This window comes from Procambarus clarkii, chromosome 76, assembly GCF_040958095.1.
Source record: "Procambarus clarkii isolate CNS0578487 chromosome 76, FALCON_Pclarkii_2.0, whole genome shotgun sequence".
In the NCBI taxonomy this organism is placed as follows: domain Eukaryota; kingdom Metazoa; phylum Arthropoda; class Malacostraca; order Decapoda; family Cambaridae; genus Procambarus; species Procambarus clarkii.
The window spans coordinates 2976632-2999463 of NC_091225.1; the positions used below are offsets into that span (position 1 = coordinate 2976632).

Here is a 22832-nt window from a genome sequence, read left to right on the forward strand (position 1 = left end):
TGAGCTCTGGCTCTTTGGTCCCGCCTCTCAACGGTCAATCAACTAATGTACAGGTTCCTGAGCCTACTGGGCTCTATCATATCTACACTTGAAGCTGTGCATGAAGTCAGCTTCCACCACATCACTTCCTAATGCGTTCCATTTGACTACTACTCTGACACTGAAAATATTCTTTCTAACGTCTCCATGGCTCATTTGGGCACTCAATTTCCACCTGTGTCCCCTAGTGCGTGTGCCCCTTGTGTTAAAAAGCCTGTCTTTATCTACCCTATCAATTCCTCTGAGAATCTTGTATGTGGTGATCATGTCCTCTCTAACTCTTCTGTCTCCCAGTGCCGTGAGGTTTAATTCCCGTAGTCTCTCCTCGTAGCTCATACCTCTCAGCTCGGGTACTAGTCTGGTGGCAAACCTTTGAAGCTTTTCCAGTTTAGTCTTATGCTTGACTAGATATGGACGCCATGCTGGAGCCGCATACTCCAAGATTGGTCTGACATATGTGGTATATAATGTTCAGAAAGATTCCTTACACAAGTTTCTAAAGGCCGTTCTTATGTTAGCCAACCTGGCATATGCCGCTGATGTTATCTTCTTGATATGAGTTTCAAGGGACAGATCTGGCGTGATATCAACCCCCAGGTCTTTCTCTCTCTCTGTCTCTTGAAGTATTTCATCTCTCAAATGATACCTTGAATTTCTCCTGCTCCCTACACCTATCTTCATTACAATACATTTGCTTGGGTTAAAGTCTAACAAGCATTTGTTCGACCATTCCTGCAGCTTGTCCAGGTCTTCTTGAAGCCTCAAGCAGTTCTCCTCTGTCTTAATCCTTCTCATAATTTTGGCGTCGTCAGCAAACATTGAGAGGAATGAGTCTATACCCTCTGGGAGGTCATTTATGTATATCAGAAACAGGATAGGTCCGAGTACAGAGCCCTTTGGGACTCCACTGGTGACTTCACGCCAATCTGAGGTCTCACCCCTCACTGTAACTCTCTGCTTCCTGTTGCTTAGGTACTCCCTTATCCACTTGAGCGCCCTACCAGTTACTCCTGCCTGTCTCTCCAGCTTATGCATCAACCTTTTATGGGTACTGTGTCAAAGGCTTTCCTATAGTCCAAAAAAAATGCAGTCCGCCCATCCTTCTCTTTCTTGCTTAATCTTTGTCACCTGATCGTAGAATTCTATTAAGCCTGTAAGGCAAGATTTACCCTCCCTGAACCAATGTTGATAGGTTGTCACGAAGTCCCTTCTCTCCAGATGTGTTACTAGGTTTTTTCTCACGATCTTCTCCATCACCTTGCATGATATACAAGTTAAGGACAATGGCCTGTAGTTCAGTGCCTCTTGTCTGTCACCCTTATTGTATATATGGACTACATTAGCCGTCTTCTATATTTCTGGTAGGTCTCCCGTTTCCAGTGACCTACTATACACTATGGAGAGCGGCAAACAAAGTGCTCCTGCACACCCTTTCAATACCCATGGTGAGATTCCGTCTGGCCCAACAGTGTTTCTCATGTCCAGCTCCAATAGGTGCCTCTTGATCTCATCTCTTGTAATTTCGAACCCTTCCAAGGTCGCCTGGTATGCTGGTTGTCATCTCTCCTAGCGCCGTGACTTCTCCTTCTATTGTAAAGACCTCCTGGAATCTTTTGTTGAGTTCTTCACACACCTCTTTGTCATTCTCTGTGTATCTGTCCTTACCCGTTCTAAGTTTCATCACCTGTTCCTTCACTGAACAAATCCACAAGGGCTGTGACGAGGATTCGAACCTGCGTCGAGACCTTCGGTTTCAACTCTTTTATCATGTCGTAGCTCAGTCGATTAAGGCAGCATCTGGGATGCCCCCGGATGCAGGTTCCAATCCTCGTCATGGCCCTTGTGGATTTGTTCATTTGATGCATCACGTTATTGTGATTTCTCTGAGTAATGAAGTAAGGGCGAAGATTGAGAACAGCCTATTGACATAGCTCGAGTGCATGAGGGAGTTGTGTAAAACCCTGGTTTGTATCTCAGAGAGACTGTGGGATCCAGTAAGTTCAGTAGAACTTCGGTTTCAACTCTTTTACCATATCGTAGCTCAGTCGATTAAGGCAGCATCTGGGATGCTCCAGGACGCAGGTTCGAATCCTCGTCACGGCCCTTGTGGATTTGTTCATTTGATGCATCACGTTATTGTGATCTCTGTGTGCACTGTTCCTTCACTGTTGTTTTCCTCCTGATGTGACTGTGTAGTAGCTTTGGTTCAGTCTTGGCTTTATTAGCTATATCATTTTCATACCTTTTCTCAGCTGCTCTTCTCACACTAACATACTCGTTCCTGGTTCTCTGGTATCTCTCTCTACTTTCTGGTGTTCTGTTATTACGGACGTTCCTCCACGTACTTTTGTTCAGCTTCTTTCCTTTCATACATTTAGTATTAAACCACGGATTCTTCTTTTGCTTCTCGTTTTTTTCCTGTCGGGCCGTGATAAACCTGTTCACCGCCTCCTGACACTTTTGGGTGACATAGTCCATCATGTCTTGTACGGACTTAGTTCTGAGTTCTGTGTCTCATGGTGTATCCCCTAAGGAATTTATTCATCTCCTTATAGTTTCCCTTTCGGTATGCCAGCCCTTTGTATCCCAGTTCTTTTTTGGGGGAGATAATTCCTAGCTCAACCAGGTACTCAAAGCTCAATACACTATGATCACTCATTCCCAAAGGGGCTTCCAACTTAACTTTCCTTATATCTGACTCATTTAGGGCAGATATCAGATCAAGCAAAGCTGGTTCATGTTCTCCTCTCATTCTTTTCGATCCCTTGATGTGCTGACTTAGAAAGTTTCTTGTTGCCACGTCCAGCAACTTAGCTCTCCATGTGTCTGGTCCTCCATGTGAGTCTCTGTTCTCCCAATCTATCTTCCCATGCTTGAAGTCTTCCATGATTAGTAGTCTGGATCCGTTCCTGATAGCCACAGAAGCTGCTCCCTTTATTATGTTGACGGTGGCCATGTTGTTTCTATCATATTCCTGTCTGGGTCTTCTGTCGTTTGGTGGGGGTTATATATGACTACAACTATAATTTTCTGTCCTCCAGTTGCTATGGTGCCTGATATGTAGTCACTGAAATCTTCTCAGCTCTGATTAACCATCTCTTCAAAACTACAACCTTTTCTTATCAGCAAAGCTACACCACCTCCTCCTCTCCCTTCTCTCTATTTCCTCACTACATAGTAGTCCTGTGGAAACACTGCATTTGTTATGGTTTTCTTTAGCTTTGTTTCTGTGAGTGCTATTATGTCTGGGTTTTCTACTAGTGCACATTCTCCGAGTTCACTTGTTTTATTTGTAATCCCATCTGTGTTAGCGTAAATTGCCTTGAAGCTGACTTTTATCTGTTCATTTTCTTTTCCCCTTCTTGGTGAGCATTCTGCTGATGGGGAAAGCTGTTCCCTGGGTGTGAAGATCTGTGAGGTGGGTTGCAGGGTCTCAGAGGATTTTGGGGTGAGGGGTGGGGGTTCAAGGTCAGGGGGACAGGTAGGGTATGGGGTAAGGAGATAGGGGAGACATGGAGGATATGGGGTGAGGGGGGAGGAAGGATAGGGAAGTTATGGGATGAAGGGGGAGGAGGGACAGGGGGGAAAAAGGCAGGAGGGGAAACATGGTGGGAATGGGGGAGGGGTGACAGGGTCGGAATGGGGTGGGGGGGAGGGAGGGTTGGGTGGGGGCAGGTAGGGTGAGGGGAAGGGAGGGTTTCTATGCAGAGGGGGTGGTGGTGTTTCTCTCCCCTCTGGTGTTGCTGGGATGCTGGTTGTGGGTTCCCCTCTTGTCTCTGGGACTGTTGTGTTGGGAACTGTGATTTCCTGGTTTACTCCTCTCTCCCTGTGCTTCCTCCTTGCCTCTGCTGCCTTGGCTCTCTCCTTCGTCCTGTCCCTCTGCAGGAATACTTTTTTGTAGTCCTCCACAAACTGCTGGTGACTCTTCCTTTCTAGAATAACCTCCTTTGTGGTCTCGTTTGTAAACACCACCTTCACCAATCGGTTTCTGTCCATGTTGTACCAGCCCAACCTGAAAACCTTCTCAATGTTTTGTTCAGCCCCTTCCATCTGTAACCCCTTCAGTATCCCATGTACCGCCTCTCTGTCCTTGCTATTCCATTTCTACCTATTGGATCCTTCCTGTTCTTTGATACCTACAACTACCACTGATCTTTTTCTTTCCAGCAGCTGACTGTTGCACCTTGCTGCTTCCTGTGAGGTAGCTGCTTGCATGGCTACCTGACTTACTGTAACCATTGCTTCTGAGCTCTTTCTCAGTATTTATGCAAATGTTTCAGGTACAGAGGCATTTCCTTCCAATGCAACATACCCAACTTCCCTTTGGATGATAATCTGATGCTCAGCCGTATTATTTTTCTCTTTGAGGGATTTGATCTCCCTTGCTGATGTCAGCTCACTTTGGAGGTTGTTAATTGTAATCCTCATTTCATGCATCTCCCTCCTGAATTCCTCCAAAACTTGGGCTGACATTTCCTTCGTTTGGTCATTTTGACTATTCCCTGTGTCCCTGTTGTGTCCTCCTCTCTCCTGAGAGAGAGAGAGAGAGAGAGAGAGAGAGAGAGAGAGAGAGAGAGAGAGAGAGAGAGAGAGAGAGAGAGAGAGAGAGAGAGAGAGAGAGAGAGAGAGAGAGAGGGAGAGAGAGGGAGAGAGAGAGAGAAAGAGAGAGAGAGAGAGAGAGAGAGAGAGAGAGAGAGAGAGAGAGAGAGAGAGAGAGAGAGAGAGAGAGAGAGAGAGACAGAGAGAGAGAGAGAGAGAGAGAGAGAGAGAGAGAGAGAGAGAGAGACAGAGAGACAGAGAGACAGAGAGACAGAGAGAGCGAGAGAGCGAGAGAGCGAGAGAGCGAGAGAGAGAGAGAGAGAGAGAGAGAGAGACAGAGAGACAGAGAGAGAGAGAGAGAGAGAGAGAGAGAGAGAGAGAGAGAGAGAGAGAGAGAGAGAGAAACAGGGAGGGTGGGGAGGTAAGAGATTGTATGTCACTCTATCTATGGTGTCCAGTTGACGTGTAGGGGGAAGGGGGGGGCGGTGTTACCCTGACCTGTTAATCCCTACACCCACAGTACAATTCAGGTCCCAACCTGAGCTCACAATGAGTTACTGCCTCATTCTCCTTCAATCTATCAATATTACTATTCTATTATGGAATGAAATGCATTATATATGACTACTATATGATATTATATAAACCTTGCACACTTGTTGAAGACTTTAGAGAGAGGGGCACTTACCAGTCACCACCCAACAGGAACAACCAGTCAGTTCCACGGCGGGTCTTCGCACGCTGGCCGTCAGGTCATGTCGCTCCACGCGGTTCTCCACACTACATATGCACCGGTGATGCCACTAGCTCCACTTTGGTTTCTTCGCTCAATCGCTTGCGGTATGACTATGCTACGTTGCACTCTGCTTGCTACACACTGCGAGAGGCCCAATACTATGATCTAGCCTCTATACTCCTTCAATGTCCCGAGTATTTGACGAATTTCCGCGGACCTCACTAACACGTGTGTGTCTCCCACCGGTGGCGGCCTACTACTGTACAAAAGTATTAGGGAGTGGTGAGACCTACATGCACCCAGCACCCTACAACACTCGTGGCAATATTGGCTATAGAAAATTTATCAAATCACTTCAACATGTTAGGGCCGCATGAGCATCAAGGAGTCAATCCTACCTAAGAAGAGGCATTATGGTCAACCCCGACTTTCGATGACAATCCCTATACAATTACAATTCATCAGGGAAAGTTGCACTTAGATAGAAGCAACCATTTGAACTTTAGCCTTGAGTAAACAGAGAGACATTCTCAGTTACAGATAAAAAGATAGAGTACCCCTTGTGTGTCTATGTTTACATATGTGCATGTGTCAGGGGGGGGGGGTTGTGTACATTTTAACATAAATGAAGCTCATGAATTGTATGAACATAATCCCATATATAATGCATGTTTATTTACCTTCAGCAAAGCAGCCAGCAATTCAGAGAAGAGTGAGGAGCATAGAATATCTGCCCAATTTCAATGTTTGTTTGAGCCTTAAAGTTCCAATCTAATCCAATCCAAAATTGTTCATTATTGTCATTCTTTTTCACGGAATTATTACTATGCCATCGTCCAGACAGGCTTATATGGACGGGCGACTTTACCTGAAGCAGACGATCGCCGACAACTACACGAGGGGGGACGGCAGTGCTACTTTATATACTGGGCGAGAGAGTGTTTTATATAGTATGGGAGCGTGGCCCATACCTCACGACGCTCCTTACAAACCTCAGCTGGATAGAATAATGATGTTTATCATCGAGGTGAGATCAACTACAGTGTTAACAATTCTTATTGCAACAAGATATATTCATAAAAATGCTCGTTATTTCATTACATAAATTACAGATTTCTTGGTGCTACAGAATGGTGCTTCTGTAGTTACCTCAAATCTTTCCTCCCTCTGCAATATGGAAAGAGGAAAAAAAGTTCTGAAAGATATTATTGATAGGAACGTTGTCCCCACACACACACACACACCAATTAGAAGATACAATTAAGAATTTACTTCAAAAGTAAGAAAACCGCCAACCTACTTATGATCTTAACTTACTTATGATCACGATCACGAGTGACCACGATCAGGCGGTCACTCCATCCCCTCCCTGCCCGGGCCAGCCCAGCCTCCCTAACAGTCCCACCCACCACCTTCATGCGCCCTCCCACCCAAGGCATCTGCCGAGACATGGCGCATGGTATAGGGACTCCCGGGATGCCCCCAGCCAGGAGGAAAAGACAAGTACTCCAGTGCAAGGTGACAGTCACTTTACCTAAGGGGATGGAAGAAGAGGCCGCTGCCAGCCAGCTCACCCCTACTGAAGCCAATCAAAGGAGAGGCACATGCAGTGTTTGTGGAAGCAACATCAGCATCAACCTGGTCTCCAGAGTCATGCGCCAGCATGGTGACTGTGCTGGGTCAGAGAGGCCTCCCGTGTGAGGAGGCAACACTCTGGAGCTTGTTGCACCAGTGCAGATTGCAACAGACGACCTGCTAGAAGCAATTAAAGCAATGTCAACCAGGACACTCACCCACATCCCAAAGGCATCTTTTGGGATGTGGGTGACGTGGCCCATGCGGACAGTCCTACTGGTTTCCTTGCCTTAGGGGACGTCCCTAGGGGCCCGGAGGTGTGCACTGCCTGAAATCATGCTCAGCTGGAATACCACCAGCTGGGCCATCATGTTAAAACACAGTGCTGACAGTGAGCTGGAGGTGGCCCCAAATGACTGCATTATAGTGCAACGATGTCCATATCGCTATGCAGCGGGCAGATACTAAATAACACCAACACGCCAAGGTAAGAGGATGGTAAGGGGGCATCGAACTGCGAAACCACTTATGCACAAATAAGACAAATCAGAACTGTAAGGAAATTATTATTAAGAATGGAGAGAAAATGCGATCTTCCCTTGTTCCCCGTAAAAATCATCGGCTGGAAAGAACGACAAAATGTAAAAAGAGAAAAGAATTCGTTTATAAATAAGGAGGGGCGACTGGGGCATGCTCAGCTGGAACACCGCCAGCTGAGCCTTTGGCTGCTAGACCATCTGCGGGAACCACATCCGACGTAACACCAGCAGCCGGAACGTTGGCGGCTGGCGCAACTTCAGCCGGAATACGCACACCTCCGGGCCCCTAGGGACGCCCCCTAGGGCAAGGCAACCAGTAGGACTGTCCGCATCATTTGCTGTCGGGAAATACACGAACCTCATGAGAAAAGTCAACAGAGGGTCACATATCCTTGATGAACCAGACACCATCAAAGCCTGGCACAATTTGCTACTTTTGGGGAACGTATGCTTAGATGTACCAGACAGAGGAGGAAAAACACTGGCCTCATCCGTTAATAAAGCAATTAGGGATTTTCCTAGGACTGACAACCTAATCCGCTTTCCCAAACACACCAAACACCGCCGCGGCAGACCAAGTAAGACTCTCAGCGACAATAGGAAATTAGGTACCCAAGTCAGCAAGAAAATTAAAGAAGGCAATACAGCCGGGGCACTCAGGTTGATCACAAGTGAGGACAAAATTTTACCCAGGGATGAAACCACAGCCCTCTTTTCTCTCTTTCTCTCAGAAAAACACCCCCTCTGGGCTGTAGGGGGACTTCCCTCGCAGGTCAGGGTCCCCCCCTAACCAGGAACCTCTCGTCTTCCAAGATTCAGAGGTTTATAACGCTATCATTTCATTTCCCTCGGGCTCCTAAGGAGGCTACACAGGGGTAAGACCTCAATATGTGAAGGAAATGGTAACCCTGTTCTTGGCCCAGCTGCAGAGGAGCTCCTAGCAGAAATCACAATGTTTGTCAACAACTGCCTCGCTGGGTTAATCCCTGATGAAATCAAACCATTTTTCTTTAGTGCATCCCTATGTGCCCTAAAAAAGAATGGGAAGGGATTAGATATAAATATAGATTTAACATTAGAATACGACGCTGACAATTATTTATAAATCAGCATACAATTCAAATATTTTTCCCAAAGGAAAGCGTCATACAGAAACAAGCAACGTAAACAATGATATATTTTAAAGTTTTCAATAAATCACCAGAAATAATAGTTATAGATAACCACCATATGTTTTCCAGGCGGGATTATACGAGAAGTGGGTTAAGGATGTACTGGAGAAGGCGAAGCAGGAGAGCCGCAGGAGAGTGCTGGAGTCGCAGGAGTCAGCAGAGGAGAGAGCGTCCCTGAGCGAGACGGACACCAACAGTAACCAGGCCCTCACCCTCCGTCACATGCAGGGACCCTTCCTACTCCTCGTCCTGGGCCTCCTCTTCTCTCTCATCGTCTTGGTCTCCGAACTCCTCTTTACATTATTCACCATCCTTTAAGGCAATTTTTCTGTCTTGACGTCCGTGACTATTCTCGGACAGTTGGCCACAATCATTCAGACAGACTTCAGTGTATTGGCTTCCAGCCTTCGATTGGCTTGACCTTAATATCCTAAGAGACGATGCTCACAGTGAGAAACGAAGCCTCACTAATATAATTCGATCAACTCTACTCTACTGGTGTTAGGCTCAGTCCGTCCTCATAAACAATGGCCAAATGCTCGTCGATTTGGCTCATTTGCATAAGCAATAAATAATTGTGGTCTTCTTTAAAGTATGTTGTCGAGTTTATATAATTTTTTATTATCTTTCATTCTTGTATATTAATTTTAGGGTTTTATTTTTTTATTCATTAAATCATTTAGTGAAACATAATTCTGAACTATATTAATGTTTTTAACTATCTTCCGTTACATGTATCTTATATGCTAGCACTGAAGATGGAGCTATGATTCCCAGATGTTTGTTATTGTAAATAAACTGAAAAAGACGCATATCTTAATTAATCATATCAAGACTTAATATATATTTAAGGGGTGACTGTCCCTCAGAGTAACACACGGGGTGTCCGTCCCTCAGAGTAACACACGGGGTGACCGTCCCTCAGAGTAACACACAGGGTGACCGTCCCTCAGAGTAACACACGGGGTGACCGTCCCTCAGAGTAACACACAGGGTGACCGTCCCTCAGAGTAACACACAGGGTGACCGTCCCTCAGAGTAACACACGGGGTGACCGTCCCTCAGAGTAACACACAGGGTGACCGTCCCTCAGAGTAACACACAGGGTGACCGTCCCTCAGAGTAACACACAGGGTGACTGTCCCTCAGAGTAACACAAGGGGTGACTGTCCCTCACAGTAACACACGGGGTGACCGTCCCTCAGAGTAACACACGGGGTGACTGTCCCTCAGAGTAACACACGGGTGACCGTCCCTCAGAGTAACACACAGGGTGACCGTCCCTCAGAGTAACACACGGGGTGACCGTCCCTCAGAGTAACACACGGGGTGACTGTCCCTCAGAGTAACACACGGGTGACCGTCCCTCAGAGTAACACACGGGGTGACCGTCCCTCAGAGTAACACAAGGGGTGACTGTCCCTCAGAGTAACACACGGGGTGTCCGTCCCTCAGAGTAACACACGGGGTGACCGTCCCTCAGAGTAACACACGGGGTGACCGTCCCTCAGAGTAACACACGGGGTGACCGTCCCTCAGAGTAACACACAGGGTGACCGTCCCTCAGAGTAACACACGGGTGACCGTCCCTCAGAGTAACACACAGGGTGACCGTCCATCAGAGTAACACACGGGGTGACTGTCCCTCAGAGTAACACACGGGGTGACTCCCTCAGAGTAACACACGGGGTGACTGTCTCTCAGAGTAACACACGGGGTGACCGTCCCTCAGAGTAACACACGGGGTGACTCCCTCAGAGTAACACACGGGGTGACTGTCCCTCAGAGTAACACACGGGGTGACCGTCCCTCAGAGTAACACACGGGGTGACTCCCTCAGAGTAACACACGGGGTGACTGTCCCTCAGAGTAACACACGGGGTGACCGTCCCTCAGAGTAACACACGGGGTGACCGTCCCTCAGAGTAACACACGGGGTGACCGTCCCTCAGAGTAACACACGGGGTGACCGTCCCTCAGAGTAACACACGGGGTGACCGTCGCTCAGAGTAACACACGGGGTGACCGTCCCTCAGAGTAACATACGGAGTGACAGTTCCTCTGAGCAAGACACTAGATGATTGTAGAAGTGTAACCAGGACCTACCACTGTTTTGCTTCTCCTGGTTGACGCTCGGAGACCCTCCTGGTGGACGCTCGGAGACCCTCCTGGTGAACGCTCGGAGACCCTCCTGGTGGACGCTCGGAGACCCTCCTGGTGGACGCTCGGAGACCCTCCTGGTGAACGCTCGGAGACCCTCCTGGTGGACGCTCGGAGACCCTCCTGGTGGACGCTTGGAGACCCTCCTGGTGGACGCTCGGACACCCTCCTGGTGGACGCTCGGAGACTCTCCTGGTTGACGCTCGGAGACCCTCCTGGTGGACGCTCGGAGACCCTCCTGGGGGACGCTCGGAGACCTTCCTGGTGGACGCTCGGAGACCCTCCTGGTGGACGCTCGGAGACCCTCCTGGTTGACGCTCGGAGACCCTCCTGGTTGACGCTCGGAAACCCTCCTGGTTGACGCTCGGAGACCATCCAGGTGGACGCTCGGAGACCCTCCTGGTGAACGCTCGGAGACCCTCGTGGTGGACGCTCGGAGACCCTCTTGGTGGACGCTCGGAGACCCTCCTGGTGAACGCTCGGAGACCCTCCTGGTGGACGCTCGGAGACCCTCCTGGTGGTAGCTCGGAGACCCTCTTGGTGAACGCTCGGAGACCCTCCTGGTGGACGCTCGGAGACTCTCCTGGTGGACGCTCGGAGACTCTCCTGGTGGACGCTCGGAGACCCTCCTGGTGGACGCTCGGACACCCTCCTGGTGGACGCTTGGACACCCTCCAGGTGGACGCTCGGAGACTCTCCTGGTTGACGCTCGGAGACCCTCCTGGTGGACGCTCCGAGACCCTCCTGGTGGACGCTCGGAGACTCTCCTGGTTGACGCTCGGAGACCCTCCTGGTGAACGCTCGGAGACCCTCCTGGTGGACGCTCGGAGACCCTCCTGGTGTTAGCTCGGAGACCCTCTTGGTGGACGCTCGGAGACCCTCTTGGTGGACGCTCGGAGATCCTCCTGATGGACGCTCGGAGACCCTCCTGGTGGACGCTCGGAGACCCTCTTGGTGGATGCTCGGAGACCCTCCTGGTGGACGCTCGGAGACCCTCCTGGTGGACGCTCGGAGACCCTCCTGGTGGACGCTCGGAGACCCTCCTGGTGGATGCTCGGAGACCCTCCTGGTGGACGCTCAGAGACCCTCCTGATGGACGCTCGGAGACCCTCCTGGTGGACGCTCGGAGACCCTCTTTGTGGATGCTCGGAGACCCTCCTGGTGGACGCTCGGAGACCCTCCTGGTGGACGCTCGGAGACCCTCCTGGTGGACGCTCGGAGACCCTCCTGGTGGATGCTCGGAGACCCTCCTAGTGGACGCTCGGAGACCCTCCTGGTGGACGCTCGGAGACTCTCCTGGTGGACGCTCGGAGACTCTCCTGGTGGACGCTCGGAGACCCTCCTGGTGGACGCTCGGACACCCTCCTGGTGGACGCTTGGACACCCTCCAGGTGGACGCTCTGAGACTCTCCTGGTTGACGCTCGGAGACCCTCCTGGTGGACGCTCGGAGACCCTCCTGGTGGACGCTCGGAGACTCTCCTGGTTGACGCTCGGAGACCCTCCTGGTGAACGCTTGGAGACCCTCCTGGTGGACGCTCGGAGACCCTCCTGGTGGTAGCTCGGAGACCCTCTTGGTGGATGCTCGGAGACCCTGCTGGTGGATGCTCGGAGACCCTCCTGGTGGACGCTCGGAGACCCTCCTGGTGGACGCTCGGAGACCCTCCTGGTGGATGCTCGGAGACCCTCCTGGTGGACGCTCGGAGACCCTCCTGATGGACGCTCGGAGACCCTCCTGGTGGACGCTCGGAGACCCTCTTGGTGGATGCTCGGAGACCCTCCTGGTGGACGCTCGGAGACCCTTCTGGTGGACGCTCGGAGACCCTCCTGGTGGACGCTCGGAGACCCTCCTGGTGGATGCTCGGAGACCCTCCTGGTGGACGCTCGGAGACCCTCCTGATGGACGCTCGGAGACCCTCCTGGTTGACGCTCGGAGACCCTCTTGGTGGATGCTCGGAGACCCTCCTGGTGGACGCTCGGAGACCCTCCTGATGGACGCTCGGAGACCCTCCTGGTGGTAGCTCGGAGACCCTCCTGGTGGACGCTCGGAGACCCTCCTGGTGGACGCTCGGAGACCCTCCTGGTGCACGCTCGGAGACCCTCCTGGTGGACGCTCGGAGACCCTCCTGGTGGACGCTCGGAGACCCGGCTTTTGTTTTCAATCATTGTCTACGACTGACGGCTGGTGGCGGACTTTCTTCCATGAACTTCCCTGACAATTGTTCCCTTTGCAAAGCTTCCTTGTGTGTACCGAATGATTTTTTATCTGTAGACAAAGACTGCTTATATATTCCAAACATTCTTCAGTGTCTATTCGGAGATTGCTTAAGGTAACTACAGAGGGACTATTGGCCATTACATTGCAGCATCTATTTATATCCGCCCATCTCGTTCATATATACGTCCAACTTTGGCTATAATACATTAATCTGGTACACAGCCCTGTTTCCGAACCAATATTTATATCCATTGGTATATCTTTTCACTGTAGTATCATGTGATTTCTAGAGTCATGTCAGTGATGATTCATAGCATTACCTATTTTCTATGTTTTAGGGTCCAATCAACGAGTTTTCAAAGCCACAAGACGTTTTCTAGCATCTAAGTAACAATTCCTCATAGCATTGTGCATTTTCTAGTCATGTCCACTATTGGGACCGACTAAAATGCCTAAATCTGTATTCTGTTGAGCGCAGTACATAATAACATGTTGAGCGCAAGTACATAATAATATACACGTTTAAAATATTAGAAAGACTGGTCCCAAAGCTACACAAAGAAATAACACCACATTAAACCAGAAGACATGGCAGGATGTGCAGAATACTCCCGTTGAAAAGTAGAGGTGCAACAGGTACTCTGAGAGAGAACTCGATCAACATCAGAGGCCAAAGACTGTTCAACACGCTTCCACTACACATAAGGGACATAACTGGCCGACACCTCACAGTGTTCAATAAAGAACTTGACAAACACCTCCAAAGAATACCTGATCAACCAGGCTGTGACTCATTGCATCCAACAGCCTTGTTGACCAGTCCAGCAACGAGGAGGGCTGATTCCTCTGAGAATCTTGTATGTGGTGATCATGTCCTCTCTAACTCTTCCGTCTCCCAGTGACGTGAGGTTTAATTCCCGAAGTCTCTCCTCGTAGCTCATACTTCTCAGTTCGGGTCCTAGTCTGGTGGCAAACCTTTGAACCTTTTCTAGTTTAGTCTTATGCTTGACTAGATATAGACACCATGCTGGAGCCGCATACTCCAAGATTGGTCTGATATATGTGGTATACAAAGTTCTGAAAGATTCCTTACACAAGTTTCTAAAGGTCGTTCTTATGTTGGCCAACCTGGCATATGCCGCTGATGTTATCCTCTTGATATGAGCTTCAGGGGACAGATCTGGCGTGATATCAACCCCCAGGTCTTTCTCTCTCTCTCTTTGACTCTTGAAGTATTTCATCCCCCAAATGATACCTTGTGTCTGGTCTCCTGCTCCCTATCAGGATCTTCATTACATTGCATTTGCTTGGGTGAAACTCTAACACCCATTTGTTCGACCATTCCTGCAGCTTGTCCAGGTCTTCTTGAAGCCTCAAGCAGTCCTCCTCTGTCTTAATACTTCTCATAATTTTGGCATCTTCAGCAAACATTGAGAGGAATGAGTCTATACCCTCCGGGAGATCATTTACATATATCAGAAACAGGATAGGTCCGAGTACAGAGTCCTGTGGGACTCCACTGGTGACTTCACGCCAATCCGAGGTCTCACCACTCACTGTAACTCTCTGCTTCCTATTGCTTAGGTACTCCCTTATCCACTGGAGCGCCGTACCAGCTACACCTGCCTGTCTCTTCAGCTTATGTACCAGCCTCTTCTGCGTACTGTGTCAAAAGCTTTCCGACTATCCAAGAAAATGCAGTCTGCCCAGCCTTCTCTTGCTTGCTTAATCTTTGTCACCTGGTTGTAGAATTCTATTAAGCCAGACAGGCAAGATTTACCCTCCCTGAACCCATGTTGTCGATTTGTCACGAAGTCCCTTCTCTCCAGATGTGTTATCAAGTTTTTTATCACGATCTTCTCCATCACTTTGCATAGTATACAAGTCAAGGACCATGGCCTGTAGTTCAGTGTGTGTGTGTGTGTGTGTGTGTGTGTGTGTGTGTGTGTGTGTGTGTGTGTGTGTGTGTGTGTGTGTGTGTGTGTGTGTGTGTGTGTGTGTGTGTGTGTGTGTGTGTGTGTGTGTGTGTGTGTGTGTGTGTGTGTGTGTGTGTGTGTGTGTGTGTGTGTGTGTGTGTGTGTGTGTGTGTGTGTGTGTGTGTGTGTGTGTGTGTGTGTGTACTCACCTAATTGTACTCACCTAATTGTGCTTGCGGGGGTTGAGCTCTGGCTCTTTGGTCCCGCCTCTCAACCGTCAATCAACTGGTGTACAGATTCCTGAGCCTATTGGGCTCTATCATATCTACATTTGAAACTGTGAATGGAGTCAGCCTCCACCACATCACTTCCTAATGCATTCCATTTGCTAACTACTCTGACACTGAAAAAGTTCTTTCTAACGTCTCTGTGGCTCATTTGGGTACTCAGCTTCCACCTGTGTCCCCTTGTTCGCGTCCCACCAGTGTTGAAAAGTTCGTCCTTGTTTACCCGGTCGATTCCCCTGAGGATTTTGTAGGTTGTGATCATGTCCCCCCTTACTCTTCTGTCTTCCAGTGTCGTGAGGTGCATTTCCCGCAGCCTTTCCTCATAACTCATGCCTCTTAGTTCTGGGACTAGTCTAGTAGCATACCTTTGGACTTTTTCCAGCTTCGTCTTGTGCTTGACAAGGTACGGGCTCCATGCTGGGGCCGGATACTCCAGGATTGGTCTTACATATGTGGTGTACAAGATTCTGAATGATTCCTTACACAGGTTCCTGAACGCCGTTCTGATGTTAGCCAGCCTCGCATATGCCGCAGACGTTATTCTCTTTATGTGGGCTTCAGGAGACAGGTTTGGTGTGATATCAACTCCTAGATCTTTCTCTCTGTCTGTTTCATTAAGTACTTCATCTCCTATTCTGTATCCTGTGCCTGGCCTCCTGTTTCCACTGCCTAGTTTCATTACTTTGCATTTACTCGGGTTGAACTTCAACAGCCATTTGTTGGACCATTCACTCAGTCTATCCAGGTCATCTTGTAGCCTCCTACTATCATCCTCTGTTTCAATCCTCCTCATAATTTTTGCATCGTCGGCAAACATTGAGAGGAACGAATCTATACCCTCTGGGAGATCATTTACATATACCAGAAACAGTATAGGTCCAAGGACTGACCCCTGCGGGACTCCACTTGTGACGTCTCGCCAATCTGAGACCTCACCCCTCACACAGACTCGTTGTCTCCTGTTGCTTAGGTATTCCTCTATCCACCGGAGTACCTTCCCTCTCACTCCAGCCTGCATCTCCAACTTTCGCACTAGCCTCTTGTGTGGCACTGTATCAAAGGCTTTCTGACAATCCAAAAATATGCAGTCTGCCCACCCTTCTCTTTCTTGCCTTATTTTTGTTGCCTGGTCGTAGAATTCAAGTAACCCTGTGAGGCAGGACCTGCCATCCCTGAACCCATGTTGATGCTGTGTTACAAAGTTCCTTCGCTCCAGATGCTCCACTAGTTTTTTTCGCACAATCTTCTCCATCAGCTTGCATGGTATGCAGGTTAGGGACACTGGCCTGTAGTTCAGTGCCTCCTGTCTATCCCCTTTCTTGTATATCGGGACTACGTTAGCTGCTTTCCAAGTATCTGGCAGTTCCCCTGTTGCCAGTGATTTGTTATACACTATGGAGAGTGGTAGGCTCAGTTCTCTTGCTCCTTCCTTTAGAACCCAAGGGGAGATTCCATCTGGGCCTATAGCCTTCGTCACGTCCAACTCTAGTAAACACTTCCTTACTTCCCCACTGGTAATCTCAAACTCTTCCAGTGGTTCCTGGTTAGCTATTCCCTCACTTACCTCTGGAATTTCTCCTTGTTCTAAGGTGAAGACCTCCTGGAATTTCTTATTCAATTCCTCACACACTTCCTTGTCATTTGTAGTGAATCCTTCCGCCCCTATCCTTAATCTCATAACCTGTTCCTTTACTGTTGTTTTTCTCCTAATGTGGCTATGCAACAATTTAGGCTGAGTCTTTGCCTTGCTTGCGATGTCATTTTCGTATTGTCTTTCTGCCTCTCTTCTCATCCTGACATATTCATTCCTGGCATTCTGGTATCTTTCTCTGCTCTCCAGTGTCCTGTTATTCCTATAGTTTCTCCATGCCCTTTTACTTTGCTGCTTAGCTAGCCTACATCTTTGATTAAACCATGGGTTTCTCATCTTCATTTCTCTGTTTTCCTTTTGGACTGGGACAAACTTGTTTGCTGCGTCCTTGCACTTCTGCGTGATGTAATCCATCATATCTTGGGCCGTCTTTCCCCTGAGCTCTGTTTCCCATGCTATATCTGTTAGGAATTTTCTTATCCCCTCATAGTTTCCCTTTCGGTAAGCTAACCTTTTGGTTTCGGTATCCCTCCTCGAGTTCAATAACCCTTCTTCAATCAAGTACTCAAACACCAGTACACTGTGGTCGTTCATTCCTACTGGGTCCTCAAAACCGATTTCTCTTATGTCGGAGTCGTTCAGAGTGAAGACTAGGTCGAGTCTCGCTGGTTCGTCATTGCCTCTCATCCTTGTGGGTTCTCCGACATGCTGCGTTAAAAAGTTGCTTGTCACCACCTCCAATAGTTTGGCTCTCCACGTATCCTCGCCTCCATGCGGTTCCTTGTTCTCCCAGTCAATCTTTCCGTGATTGAAGTCGCCCATGATGAGCAGGTGGGATCTATTTCTACAGGCAGCAGAGGCTGCCCTCTCAATTATAGTGTTAACTGCCTTGTTGTTGTTTTCATACTCTTGACTGGGTCTCCTGTCATTTGGTGGAGGGTTGTATATTACTGCTACTACTATTCTTGGTCCTCCCATTGTTATGGTGCCTGCTATGTAGTCTCTGAACTCCTCACAGCCCGGGATGGCCATCTCCTTAAAACTCCATTCCCTTCTCATGAGTAGGGCCACTCCGCCTCCTCCTCTACCTTCCCTCTCTTTCCTTATTACTGTATACTCCTGGGGAAACACGGCATTCGTTATGATTCCAGAGAGTTTTGTTTCAGTGAGTCCGATTACATCTGGGTTAACTTCTTGTGCTCTTTCCCTTAGTTCACTTGTCTTGCTTGTGATCCCATCTATGTTCGAGTACATCACCCTGAAACTGACTCTCTTCTGCTTCTTTTCTGGGGGGGACCTTTGGGATCTGGGGTGAGTGGGAGCTGGGGGGACCTGGCACGGGGGGATTGGTGGAGGAGGGAGGGCTTGGGGTGGTGGGGGAGAGGGGGAGGGTACAGGGGGTGGATAAGAGGGGGAGGGTACAGGGGGTGGATAAGAGGGGGAGGGTACAGGGTGTGTGTGTGTGTGTGTGTGTGTGTGTGTGTGTGTGTGTGTGTGTGTGTGTGTGTGTGTGTGTGTGTGTGTGTGTGTGTGTGTGTGTGTACTCACCTAATCACCTAATTGTACTCACCTATTTGTGCTTGCGGGGGTTGAGCTCTGGCTCTTTGGTCCCGCCTCTCAACCGTCAATCAACTGGTGTACAGATTCCTGAGCCTATTGGGCTCTATCATATCTACATTTGAAACTGTGTATGGAGTCAGCCTCCACCACATCACTTCCTAATGCATTCCATTTGCTAACTACTCTGACACTGAAAAAGTTCTTTCTAACGTCTCTGTGGCTCATTTGGGTACTCAGCTTCCACCTGTGTCCCCTTGTTCGCGTCCCACCAGTGTTGAAAAGTTCATCCTTGTTTACCCGGTCGATTCCCCTGAGGATTTTGTAGGTTGTGATCATGTCCCCCCTTACTCTTCTGTCTTCCAGTGTCGTGAGGTGCATTTCCCGCAGCCTTTCCTCATAACTCATGCCTCTTAGTTCTGGGACTAGTCTAGTAGCATACCTTTGGACTTTTTCCAGCTTCGTCTTGTGCTTGACAAGGTACGGGCTCCATGCTGGGGCCGCATACTCCAGGATTGGTCTTACATATGTGGTGTACAAGATTCTGAATGATTCCTTACACAGGTTCCTGAACGCCGTTCTGATGTTAGCCAGCCTCGCATATGCCGCAGACGTTATTCTCTTTATGTGGGCTTCAGGAGACAGGTTTGGTGTGATATCAACTCCTAGATCTTTCTCTCTGTCTGTTTCATTAAGTACTTCATCTCCTATTCTGTATCCTGTGCCTGGCCTCCTGTTTCCACTGCCTAGTTTCATTACTTTGCATTTACTCGGGTTGAACTTCAACAGCCATTTGTTGGACCATTCATTCAGTCTATCCAGGTCATCTTGTAGCCTCCTACTATCATCCTCTGTTTCAATCCTCCTCATAATTTTTGCATCGTCGGCAAATGTGTGTGTGTGTGTGTGTGTGTGTGTGTGTGTGTGTGTGTGTGTGTGTGTGTGTGTGTGTGTGTGTGTGTGTGTGTGTGTGTGTGTGTGTGTGTGTGTGTGTGTGTGTGTGTGTGTGTGTGTGTGTGTGTGTGCGTGCGTGCGTGCGTGCGTGCGTGTGTGTGTGTGTGTGTGTGTGTACTCACCTAGTTGTGCTTGCGGGGGTTGAGCTCTGGCTCTTTGGTCCCGCCTCTCAACCGTCAATCAACTGGTGTACAGGTTCCTGAGCCTATTGGGCTCTTTCATATCTACACTAGAAACTGTGTATGGAGTCAGCCTCCACCACATTGCTTCCTAATGCATTCCATTTGTCAACCACTCTGACACTAAAAAAGTTCTTTCTAATATCTCTGTGGCTCATTTGGGCACTCAGTTTCCACCTGTGTCCCCTAGTGCGTGTGCCCCTGTGTTAAATAGCCTTTCTTTATCAACCCTGTCGATTCCCTTGAGAATCTTGAATGTGGTGATCATGTCCCCCCTAACTCTTCTGTCTTCCAACGAAGTGAGGCTCAATTCCCGTAGTCTCTCCTCGTAGCTCATACCTCTCAGCTCGGGTACTAGTCTGGTGGCAAACCTTTGAACCTTTTCCAGTTTAGTCTTATGCTTGACTAGATATGGACTCCATGCTGGAGCCGCATACTCCAGGATTGGTCTGACATATGTGGTATATAATGTTCTGAAAGATTCCTTACACAAGTTTCTAAAGGCCGTTCTTATGTTAGCCAACCTGGTATATGCTGCTGATGTTATCCTCTTGATATGAGCTTCAGGGGACAGGTCTGGCGTGATATCAACCCCCAGGTCTTTCTCTCTCTCTGACTCTTGAAGTATTTCATCTCCCAAGTGATACCTTGTATCTGGTCTCCTGCTTCCTACCCCTATCTTCATTACATTACATTTGCTTGGGTTAAACTCTAACATCCATTTGTTCGACCATTCCTGCAGCTTGTCCAGGTCTTCTTGAAGCCTCAAGCTGTCCTCCTCTGTCTTAATCCTTCTCATAATTTTGGCGTCGTCAGCAAACATTGAGAGGAATGAGTCTATACCCTCTGGGAAATCATTTACGTATATCAGAAACAGGATAGGTCCAAGCACAGAGCCCTGTGGGACTCCACTGGTGACTTCACGCCATTCTGAGGTCTCACCCCTCACTATAACTCTCTGCTTCCTATTGCTTAGGTACTCCCTTATCCACTGGAGCGCCCTACCAGTTACTCCTGCCTGTTTCTCCAGCTTATGCATCAACCTTTTATGGGGTACTCTGTCAAAGGCTTTCCGACAGTCCAAAAAAATGCAGTCCGCCCATCCTTCTCTTTCTTGATTAGTCTTTGTCACCTGATCATAGAATTCTATCAAGCCTGTAAGGCAAGATTTACCCTCCCTGAACCCATGTTGATGGGTTGTCACGAAGTCTCTTCTCTCCAGATGTGTTACTAGGTTTTTTCTCACAATCTTCTCCATCACCTTGCATGGTATACAAGTTAAGGACACTGGCCTGTAGTTCAGTGCCTCTTGTCAGTCACCCTTTTTAAATATTGGTACTACATTAGCAGTCTTCCATACTTCTGGTAGGTCTCCCATTTCCAGTGACCTACTATACACTATGGAGAGTGGCAGCAAAGTGCTCCTGCACACTCTTTCAATACCCATGGTAAGATTCCATCCGGCCCAACAGCTTTTTTTTTTTGTGTGTGTGTGTGTGTGTGTGTGTGTGTGTGTGTGTGTGTGTGTGTGTGTGTGCGTGCGTGCGTGCGTGCGTGCGTGCGTGTGTGTGTGTACTCACCTAGTACTCACCTAGTTGTGTTTGCGGGGGTTGAGCTCTGGCTCTTTGGTCCCGCCTCTCAACCGTCAATCAACAGGTGTACAGATTCCTGAGCCTATTGGGCTCTATCTTATCTACACTCTAAACTGTGTATGGAGTCAGCCTCCGCCACATTGCTTCCTAATGCATTCCATTTGTCCACCACTCTGACACTAAAAAAGTTCTTTCTAATATCTCTGTGGCTCATTTGGGCACTCAGTTTCCACCTGTGTCCCCTTGTACGTGTTCCCCTTGTGTTAAATAGACTGTCTTTATCTACCCTATCAATTCCCTTCAGAATCTTGAATGTGGTGATCATGTCCCCCCTAACTCTTCTGTCTTCCAGCAAAGTGATGTTTAATTCCCGTAGTCTCTCCTCATAGCTCATACCTCTCAGCTCGGGTACTAGTCTGGTGGCAAGCCTTTGAACCTTTTCCAGTTTAGTCTTATCCTTGACTAGATATGGACTCCATGCTGGGGCTGCATACTTTAGGATTGGCCTGACATATGTGGTATACAAAGTTCTGAATGATTCTTTACACAAGTTTCTGAATGCCGTTCGTATGTTGGCCAGCCTGGCATATGCCGCTGATGTTTTCCGCTTGATATGTGCTGCAGGAGACAGGTCTGGCGTGATATCAACCCCCAAGTCTTTTTCCTTCTCTGACTCCTGAAGAATTTCCTCTCCCAGATGATACCTTGTATCTGGCCTCCTGCTCCCTACACCTATCTTCATTACATTACATTTGGTTGGGTTAAACTCTAACAACCATTTGTTCGACCATTCCTTCAACTTGTCTAGGTCTTCTTGAAGCCTCAAACAGTCCTCTTCTGTTTTAATCCTTCTCATAATTTTAGCATCGTCTGCAAACAGTGAGAGAAATGAATCGATACCCTCTGGGAGATCATTTACATATATCAGAAACAAGATAGGACCGAGTACAGAGCCCTGTGGGACTCCACTGGTGACTTCACGCCAATCGGAGGTCTCACCCCTCACCGTAACTCTCTGCTTCCTATTGCTTAGATACTCCCTTATCCACTGGAGCACCTTACCAGCTACACCTGCCTGTCTCTCCAGCTTATGTACCAGCCTCTTATGCGGTACTGTGTCAAAGGCTTTCCGACAATCCAAGAAAATGCAGTCCACCCAACCCTCTCTTTCTTGCTTAATCTTTGTCACCTGATCGTAGAATTCTATCAAGCCTGTAAGGCAAGATTTACCCTACCTGAACCCATGTTGGCGATTTGTCACGAAGTCCCTTCTCTCCAGATGTGTTACCAGGTTTTTTCTCACGATCTTCTCCATCACCTTGCATGGTATACAAGTCAAGGACACTGGCCTGTAGTTCAGTGCTTCTTGCCTGTCGCCCTTTTTGTATATTGGGACCACATTCGCCGTCTTCCATATTTCTGGTAGGTCTCCCGTCTCCAGTGACTTACTATATACTATGGAGAGTGGCAACCAAAGTGCCTCTGCACACTCTTTCAGTATCCATGGTGAGATCCCATCTGGACCAACAGCCTTTCTAACATCCAGATCCAGCAGGTGTCTCTTGACCTCCTCTCTCGTAATTTCGAACTCTTCCAAGGCCGCCTGGTTTACCTCCCTTTCTCCTAGCACAGTGACCTCACCTTGTTCTATTGTGAAGACCTCCTGGAACCTCTTGTTGAGTTCTTCACACACCTCTCTGTCATTCTCTGTATACCTGTCCTCGCCTGTTCGAAGTTTCAATACCTGTTCTTTCACTGTTGTTTTCCTTCTGATGTGACT

The 22832-nt window shown here is 48.6% G+C and overlaps 1 protein-coding gene and 1 pseudogene across 1 annotated transcript; one reads left to right on the forward strand and one right to left on the reverse strand.

The window, feature by feature from the left end:
- Positions 1–9410, forward strand: part of LOC123748188 (ionotropic receptor 93a-like) — a 41597-nt pseudogene extending 32187 nt beyond the window's left edge.
- Positions 9411–10632: 1222 nt separating this feature from the next.
- On the reverse strand, positions 10633–12924 carry LOC123771514 (serine/arginine repetitive matrix protein 5-like). Its single transcript, XM_045764110.2, has one exon. The coding sequence runs from the start codon at positions 12922–12924 to the stop codon at positions 10633–10635; it is 2292 nt and encodes a 763-aa protein (XP_045620066.2).
- Positions 12925–22832: the final 9908 nt, after the last annotated feature.

Coding starts and splice junctions, on each gene's coding strand:
- LOC123771514 (XM_045764110.2), bottom strand. CDS start 12,924: ATGATTGAAAACAAAAGCCGGGTCTCCGAGCGTCCACCAGGAGGGTCT.